This window comes from Talpa occidentalis, unplaced genomic scaffold (assembly GCF_014898055.3).
Source record: "Talpa occidentalis isolate TD23 unplaced genomic scaffold, MPIMG_talOcc4v2.1 talOcc4.16, whole genome shotgun sequence".
NCBI classification, from domain to species: domain Eukaryota; kingdom Metazoa; phylum Chordata; class Mammalia; order Eulipotyphla; family Talpidae; genus Talpa; species Talpa occidentalis.
Genome location: NW_023601653.1, coordinates 21,435,924 through 21,445,203, shown reverse-complemented (window position 1 = coordinate 21,445,203; position 9,280 = coordinate 21,435,924). Strand labels below are relative to the sequence as shown.

The following is a 9,280-nucleotide window of genomic DNA, read 5'->3' as shown; positions in this document are numbered from 1 at the left end:
CATACAAGGACTTTCCCAATAGCCCCTGGGTGTTCCACTTTAATTTGGGAAACTAGTAAAAAGATTAACTGATGAGACTTAGAAGCATGATGTTGCCTTCAGCCTTTGACAGCTTAAGTCTTCAGTTGCCTTTTATTTTAACCTTGCTTCATCGAATCAGTGCAGCTCACATCAAGGTCTGGATAAATATTTGTGATTTGTTTGAACTTTGTTCTGTGCCCTTAAATACTGTTAGGAAATCAATTTTGGACTTTAAAGAAGTTTGAAGATTCCATCACCAAAAGTGAACTGATTCAGGGGCACTTGCTAAAAAAGGGGAGTAACGGAATTTCAAAGTCTGCAAGATCTTTTGGAAAGTGATATGTGTGGAACTGCATATAAATGGACACCCAGAGTAATTCTTTTGAAGGAGTTTAAGATCTGAAGATGGCTTTTTTAAGAGGACTTTTCAAGGATATTTACTTACAGCCAGCTACCACGTGATCTGCTTTTGCTGTCTATGTTTCACATCTCTATGTGTGCCTCTGCAGAACTCCGGCCCCCGCCCGTGTGTGTGTGTGTGTGTGTGTGTGTGTGTGTGTGTGTGTGTGTTGTGTGTTGTGTGTTCTTTCATCCAGGCGGGGTCAGAATGAAAAAGTGGATTTCTTGGGGGCCAGTTCACTTGTCCAGTTTTGAAAGGAGAGTATGGGCCAGGCTCAGGCAATCTAGACAGCTGCTGGCCACTTCAGGGATCCATAGGAAAATCAGATTCGTAATTTTTGTGCTAACTGACCCAAGATAGGGCGACTTAGAGGGGGAGAATGGAAGCTTCCGTTCTCTGTGGCACACATCTCTCACGATTTGGTTCGAATTCAGGTTTGATCTGGCAGGTCACTTAACCTCTGTTTCCTCCACTTCCTCAACTGTGAAATGGGGTCACCACTTCCTAACCAACAACACGAGACTTTAGAAAGACAAGCAAATACTCATGACAATCTGTTTACAACAGAGCGTCAGCGCTCAGTTCTATCGCTTCTCACTAAATTGACTTTTTAGCTTCTCCTTGCCTCAATTTCCTCGCGGAAAAATAAGAATAATAAGAGGACCTAGCTCACGAGCTATTGGAGGATTAAATGAGATAATATACACACAAAGTACAGTATCTGACACCCCTAAGAAGTGTTGTTTCTCTGCGCTGTACTGCCTTTTATCCTTTTTCAGTGTACCCATCCAGGATTAGAAGCCTGGAATTATAAGTGAATCCCAGGATGAAGATGAAGACTCTCCATTTTAAAGACAAGGGAAAAAGAAACTGGGTGAGGTTGGGTACCTGCCCAGAGCTATTGGATTCATTATAGAGAGAGCAAGGGTTAAAGTTCACATATTCTAATTGGTAGGCCAGGGCAAGTCTCTATTTTCATCCCTTTGAAGGCTGTGCTGGTATTTCTCTTCCCAGATAATTCTTTCTCAGTCTGATTTTAACCCAAAGAGCAGTTTATACCAAACACCAGTGATTATCCAAGCCTCCCTCAGTCCCCACAAAACCTGCACATCACCTCCTCTCCTGAGGTCCCAGCCGAGCCCTGCAGAAGGCCTGGAGGTAGCGCTTTCTCAGAGACCTGTGGAAGGCACTAATGAGGAAGGCAGGTGAAGAGGGAGGCCGGAGCTGCCGCTGCTGGCAAGGTTGCCCTAGTAACCATGCGGGTTCCCTTCAGGAAGTGAGCCCAACTCCAAGATACAAAAAAAAAAAAAAAAAAAAAAGTCGCCTTCAAGCCAGGCTCCTCCAAGTGCAAAGACACCCAAGGAATGGAGATATGGCCAGGAAAAAAGAGGTGCAGGCCAGCCGGGGGCTCATGCCATCAGTTACAACTTCCCACCTTCCAGAGAAGAAAAAGAAAGAGATTATCTCCTTGAATCTTCTGGCCTGTGTGAACCATAAAAACTTCCCATTTCACATGAGTCCTTTGTGGCATTAGAGAGAAGCAGGCGCCCCTTGGTGCTCCAGCCTTATGAAAACAATATGGGGTGGGGAGAGAAATCCCCAACATTGCTACTTTATGGGGTCCCTAAACTCTCCTTGGCCCCTCTCCTTTATTCAGACTGATGACAAAGACCATTTGCTACCAATTTATTGGAAACTTTTTTTTCACAGCTTGAGCTGCTTAAATGCAGGGAGCTGCCTCTCCCCAAAGCGCAGTCAGACACTTGCTGAATGGCCAGGCTCCATTATGCTCCCTCCACAGGTTCAGCTCACACTGTGACCCTGCATGGCTTCCTGCTATTCATATGTGTTACTTCCCCTTTGTGGTAATGGCTTTTGGCACTTGGCCAGAAAACATTATTAATTTCAGAAGTGGACTGACAAACAAGCCCACAGTGAGTGAGAGGAAGTGCTGGGGAGGCCAGCTGTCGGCTCAAGCAGAGCAGTAGGAACTCAATGTATGCAGCGGGTTCTGGAGGAGAGATGATAATCCACCAAGAGGAAATGCACTAAAATTATCCACAGACCAGATTAAAGAAAAAAAGAAAGGAGAAAGAAAGAGAAAAGAAATCAGAGAAAAGAAAGGGGGAGGAGGTAAGCGTGCAGCTACTTGGGCTGCAGCTGGACAGGAAACTGCAAGCGCTGCTTGCAAATCCCCACTTTGAACAGGCAGTTTAGGGAATGCCAGGAGCGGAAACCGTTCAGAACCGGATTAACTGGAGCCAAGTTGAACTGCAACCCACTTCTTCTTTCTGAGCTCCGGCTAATTTGGGGCACCCGAATGGGAGAGACAGGCTTGGTACTTTTCGGCACTGTTGCTGTTTGTCTTTTATATACTTGATTGCTGAAAGCCACACTGAGCAGCTTGATAGGATTGCCATAGAATCAGGCCCACTTCCTCCTAAAATATAAGTTACAGGGGAAAAGCTCTTTCCCCCACTGCAGATAAAGACGTTAAATTCATTCAAAAAGGATCCAAGATAGAGGTATGATTTAATTCCTTTGACTCCATACACCTGCCCTTATTGTGATTTTGCTTTATTTTTTATCATTTCATACTCAGGATGAAGAGGAAAATGATAGCCTTTTCAGCCTTTACTTTGCAAAAAAACTTTAACCTCAACATAAGGTCAAATAGGGGTTACTGACCCACACTCTAAACTAGTTAAGCCCACGGTGTATTAGAACAGGTGTGGCAAAGCACCATCTCAAGTGATAATGTCAAATTTGAAAGCCATGTTCCAGCTCAGTGAGAAAGCATGAAAATGATTTCCCATGTGCCACAGTAAAAGGGGGACCCCATTCCTGATTCCTCCGCTCTCCCAACACAAGGCTAATTGGCAGGTAGAATTACCAGATAATAAGAACAGTCTAGAAAAAGAGTTACTCCTACTTTTCTCCCTGTCGTGTCTATTGAGTAATAAAAGATCCTAATGGGCACGGAGGAAAGAGGTTAACCTTGTTATTCTGGTACCCCTTTTGTGACTGTTCATGAACAGCCAAGTCTTCTATCTCAGCAAGGTGTTCTCTATGGCTTCGCTTTTCTTCTAGATTATTACAATTTTCTTAAACAAGCCAGAACTACACTCATAGGAAGGGCTGTCCAACTCATGATATAGTCAGTCCGTTCTGTAGTGTTTTTATTTGAAGATTAATTTTATAAACTGCACCTGAAACATTCTTAGAATAGCTTCAAAGATGAGAACTTTGCTCTGCTTATGGTGCATGTACTCTGCAAGCCAGGATCTGTCCCCAAGTGATAAATCCCTAAGTGTATTACTTCACACAGAAGTACAATTAACGAGATTAAAGAGAACATAGACCTTCCATAGCCAAAATAGTTATTTATTAATAATTTAAGGTTTTACATTCTTACAATAAATTTCAGCTCAAAACTTTACATCGTGGACATAATGGAGCAACTTAACTCTCCCTTCTTCACAATCAGATGCACTTCACCTATCAAACGGGTACCCATGCTCACACACACGCTTCCAGTTTTATACAAATTGTTTTTAAAAAGGAAAGAAACTAACCCAAAATATTGCATTTGAGGTGACACTCCCTGAAGAATTTGTACAGAGGTAATATACTGTTTAGCACAGCTGAAGTTAAAAAAAAAAAAGTGAGCCCATGATTTTGGTGTCTAAGATATCCCCTTTCAGACAACACAAGCCAAAATATTTACAAAGGTAAGGCATAGTCAAACTACATAAAGAGGAAAAAAAAATCACAAATAAAGATGAAAGAGACTTAAGACTGCACCATAACAAGGTCTCAGCAATAAGTGCCCATGAAAATGTCAGAATTGGTAAAATTGAGCATGCTGCAAATATATCCTTTGGATTAGAAAAGAGCAAATGTTTCCGTTTTTCGGTTTAAGAAGTGGCATATTGCTCTTTCTCCCTTTGGATGATTTCTTTTAAACCCATCAAAGGAAAAACAAACACAATTCAAACAAACACTGTCAAGTGATTTAAGATCAAATATTTACATTAATCAAAGGAAGTATCAGGTGTCTTTTATTAATTTTTTTTTTTTTTTTTTTTGCAAACTACCACAAATACAGAGCTGAAACCTCTCTTTGGCTCCTCTATATGCAAAAGTGAATCAGTCTTCACTGAAGACAATATATATAGTCAGTTCCAGATGCAAAAGAAACAGTCATACAAGGCCCAAAGGAACACATACCCCTACACTACCACTTGGTCCTACCCTATATAGCTGCAAGTCTTCAAATTCCAGTCCCTGCTTGGGTAGGCTGTACACTGGGTACAGAGCAAACCCACTGTCTGTGTCTATACAGCATGTCCTGTTCTTTCCATGAGAATGGAGCAAATCTCTCCCTTTGTAATAGCCAATTCCACACTTGGTAACCTTGTCTAATACAGACAGCTGGTGTCGTTTTTGACACGGGGGCCACATACAAAGAAAGTAGCCCAGCTGATGCTGCCAAGAGAAACTGCTAAAGGCAGGAACACATCCTAGCGAGGTGGGCCTGGAGCCTTTCACGTGGATTGCAGAGAGTCCACCTGGTAGACGTTCTGGTTGGAGGGAGTGGTGAAATAGAGCTGCTGCGCCGGGACGCGGTTGTCACAGGGGCTGCTGAGTCCCAGCGTCCTCTCGAAGTCCAGTAGCTGGCCCATGAAGTTGAAGTTGGGGGAGATGTTGGATTTCTTCATCTTGACAATGTCATAAGCATCGTTCATGGACAGATTGAGCTTCTGCATAAGATAAGCCACAGTCACAGTGACGGAGCGACTGATGCCAGCCAAGCAATGCACCAAGACGCCACAGTTTTTGCCTCGGGCTTCATCTGTAAACACAAAAAGGCAAGATGTCAGGAGACTGAAAACCACCCTTTGTGAATGATCCGTCTAAAAAACTAAGACAAAAAAGATGAAAAAAATAATCCTGTGTGGCAGTTGAGCCCAGCAGGCAGCAGAAAATGTATCACTGCAATAAAACATGTACACTGGGCACAATTACATATTTCAGATATTTTCTGAAAAGGGAGCTTTTGTATTAAGTTTCTGCCAACAAAAAACTCCTTAATGTGTGCATTCTTTGCCTCAGCATGTGAATACCAGAAACCCTGCAATATGGTCGTGAATGCCTTTTATACAGACAAGCAGACTGCAAGGGTCTATTAAATTATTCTCCAACTGTTGTGCAGCTAACAATGGAGGTATTCAGGCATTTTAAAAGAGAGAGGGAAGTCACAGGGGACAGCCCATTAGGAGGAACAGGATGTCGACATGGCCTGAAAATGAGTTCCTTTGTAATAGGAAATGCATTACAATGCCTGGAGATTCGCTTCTCCCAGGCTTCCAGCCCACAGCCCTTCCTGCCGGGTTCAGGTTACCCTAGCTGTCTCCCTGTTAAGGAGTATCACAGTAACATTCAACTGGATTACAACATTCAGCCTTCAAATGGCTTTCCAACAACTAACTTTGTGTCCTAAAATAACTCCCCGATCTTTTAAAATTGTAAAGCAATGCTAGAATTCCTGTCTGCAGCGAGTATTTCTATCCAGTGTCTCCCTAGAGTCCAAAGATTGTGGGAAAACTCAATGTTGTCTGATTAAACTGCCCCCGCCTCTTCAAATTACTGGATTCGAAGATTCAAGAAACAAGGCATTTCAAATACACTTCATCTGCAGCCTTGTCAAAAGGCACTTTTCCCCTTTGCAAAAGGAAAAGCCAGAAGTTAGAACTCTTTGAGAACAGACAACCTAGGGCCTGACAAATTCCCAAGCAGCAGGAACGATGAACAGCTTATATTCTAGGAATGGCTTAGGAGAGTTTTGCACTTAAAAAAATCAGAGAGCTGACTGTTTAATTAGTCTCACCTATGAAAGAAATGGCCTCAGGGAAAAACTGGGACAGGTTCTGGCTCCAGTGATCCGAGATGGGGATTTGCTTGTATTTAAACTCTCCTGCATTCTCAAAGAGATTCGGCAAATTGGGGGTGACGTTCAAGATGTACTTGATGCCAAACTCCTCCAACACGTCCAGGTTGGTGGAGTCCTTGGCACAGCCCAAGTAGAGAAAGGGCAAGATCTCCACCGGGAAAGAAGGCTGGCTGTTGGACAGCGGGCTGCCATCCGAGTCCGTGGCACTATTGGGGTCTCGGTCAAGGTCAGACTCAACGTCCGAGGAAGAGTCGGAGCTGATCCGCAGGCCCCCGAGTCCCAGCACTGGCAACGGCGGCGAGCTGCTGCTACACGAGCCGTCTAGGTTGGTTTCGCAGTGCAGGGCGAACTCGGCTTGGAACTTACTGAAGCCACCTGCCGGGACAAGAGAAGCAACCGTGTAACCCGAGATCCTGTAGTAGTTTTCACAGCTAGTGAGGGCCACAGTCGGCCGCAGGAAACCCCACATCGCCTTATGAACCCCCACCTGAAGTCCAATGTAGGAGAGCGATACTTCCATGTGCGCTCTTGGGAGTGAAACGCTCGCCCTCATCTCCCCTGGGAACCCTTATTTTTTTGGTGCCGGAAATGCACCAAAAAATGGCAACTCTTCTGCATATTTTAAAGGGCAAAGAGATGACAACCTCCACCTCCAACGACCTCCCCTGTTCCGTTAAGTCTTAATTCAAAACCAAACGATATAAACAGGGGAGAGTACAGGTGTGCCAGGTAGAAAGAAGAACTCGTTAGTATGAAATGGCCCATGCCCGCGGCCGGAAACGGGTGGATTCAGCAGCGCCCGCCGGGCTCCGGGTCCGGGACGTGCGCGTCTTGCAGCCCAGAGCCCGCGAACCGACCCAAGCTGCTCAAAAGCTCCAGCCAAGCACTTGCACTTACACGCCGCGCGCCCTCCCCACGCCCCGCGCCCCGCTCCGCGCGTACCTTCCAGGTAAAACGCCCGGCAGCCCTCGTCCTTGAGCTTCTTGAGCAGCAGCCCCAGCACAGACTCGCCGCCCGTGTTTTCGTTCCAATCGCTGCTGCTCTCGTCGTACAGCACCACCGTGTCGGTGCCGCAGCGCCGGGTGAAGCGGTCCCGGTCCTCGCCGCGCGTAAAGAGCGCGCGCACGGGCAGGTTGCCCTTCTGCAGGCGCCGCAGCATGATGCCGGGGATGGCCACGTTGATGGCCGACTCGATGTGCGACGACTCGTACAGCTCCTGCGGCCGGCAGTCCATCAGCAGCAGCCGCTCATTGCCCAGCTCCAGCTGCTCGTTGAGCCACGCCACCGTCTTGCTGATCGCCATTTCCGACGCGAAGGGCACGGGTCTGAGCGTATCTATCATGGGGGTCGAAGGCGGGAGAGGGCTCGGTGCCTACCAGACGCTCCTCCGGGCAGGCATAGGCTGAGCGCACCGCTCCAAAAGCCGCGCTCTCGGAGCGGGGTTTAATTCCACCTCGCCCTTCCTTCCCAACCCTGCTTAGCGGCTGGAGAGGGAGAGAGAAGTGGAGCCGGCGGGTCCTCTGCACCCGGCTGCAGCCGCTCGCTGTTGGTGTCAATGAATCTCTCTGAATGAAGCTGCTCACAGTTTTGTCCCTCCCCAGTGAATGAAATCCAATTAATACGGACTGCGCGCTACCGAGAGGGAAGGAAAAAAAAAAGTCGAGCGGCTTCTAATCCCTCCCTCCGAGGCTGCACCTCAAATCCACCCGGGCGTCTTTCTCCACGGATTATTCAAGCCTCGATTTGCACACTCTCTTGGACTCAGCGCTCGCACACCCCCTGCGCGAGGCAGCTCCTCAATGGATACAAACAGCGAGCGTCTCAATGGATACATTCTCCCCGCCAGCCAATGAGCGCACTGCGGAAGGGGCTGTTGCCGTGGGGACGGGCCGGCTGGAACAGGTTGTGTTGATGAATTGTTAATGAGTTTGTCATTCACAAAAACGGAAAGGAATTTCCGCTCCGGATAAGCCCCAGTGCAAACAAGCTGCAGCAGCGGGCTCGGCGGGAGGAAGCAGAAATAAGAGGAGGGCGCGTCGCGGAGGAGGAGCAGGGCGCATAAACCAGGGCACTTGGGTTGTCTCGTGTTTCCTTCTGTTGCGAGTTCACACTTGGAGTCGGAACTTTTGCGCACAAACGGCGCAATTAGCAGGCACAAAAGCCCTGGTCCGCGACGCCTGTGAGCGCAAACTGGCTTTAGGGGAACTAGGGTTGACTTTGCACCGTCATATTCCCTTTAGGCTAATTTGGACCAGAATGCGCCTCCCCAGCCCACCCTTACCCTCACCCACACCCACACCCGCCCTCCTTTAGGCGGTGTGTGGCATTTGTTTGCCAGTTTGAAAAGCCCGGCTCTGTTTGTTCTGATCTTTTAGCCGTGGCTGTGTTGGGGCTGCTGAGCTGCCTGGGCTTTAGTGACCGGTGAGGTGTTAAATGCTAATCCAACGTCTTTCGAAACCAACCAGGATTTTGTGGAAACATTTAAAGCAAGCAAACAAACATGGGGTTGTCCAGATAATAGGAAGAAAGCTTTTTTAAAAATAGCCTTTTAATTAATTTGTTTTTAAACAGTGGAGACCGCAGAAACACTGGCTTGGGCATCGGGTGTTTTTACTGCTCTCCAGCGGCGTGGCGCGTTATGAGCCATTGTTCCAAGGATCCAGGTCCCCACCACTGCTCCCCCCGCTGTCACCCACTGCGCGCTGGGGGGTCGCGCTCGTTAATCATTTCTGGGCCGGGAGCTCGGCTTCCGACCGAGGAGCCGCTCTGGCGCGGCTGCCAGGGCGAGGTGCACGAAGGCGCGCGGAGTGGGCCGGCTGTCCGCAGCTTTAGCGAGAAGTGGGGACGTCCTCGCGCAAGGCCTGTGGGCCGGGGGGGGGGTGCTAAGCAGGCAGCCTCAAGAATTG

The 9,280-nt window shown here is 47.6% G+C and overlaps 1 protein-coding gene across 1 annotated transcript; it reads right to left on the bottom strand.

Annotated features, from left to right (window-relative positions):
• Positions 1 to 3,788: 3,788 nt before the first annotated feature.
• Positions 3,789 to 8,287, bottom strand: DUSP6 (dual specificity phosphatase 6). The gene is made up of 3 exons (XM_037513899.1): positions 7,317 to 8,287; positions 6,312 to 6,749; positions 3,789 to 5,276 (listed from the first exon to the last, which is right to left on the bottom strand). Exons 1-3 carry the CDS (start codon positions 7,714 to 7,716, stop codon positions 4,969 to 4,971), a joined length of 1,146 nt encoding a protein of 381 aa, XP_037369796.1. The 5' UTR covers positions 7,717 to 8,287; the 3' UTR covers positions 3,789 to 4,968.
• Between the last annotated feature and the right edge of the window lie 993 nt (positions 8,288 to 9,280).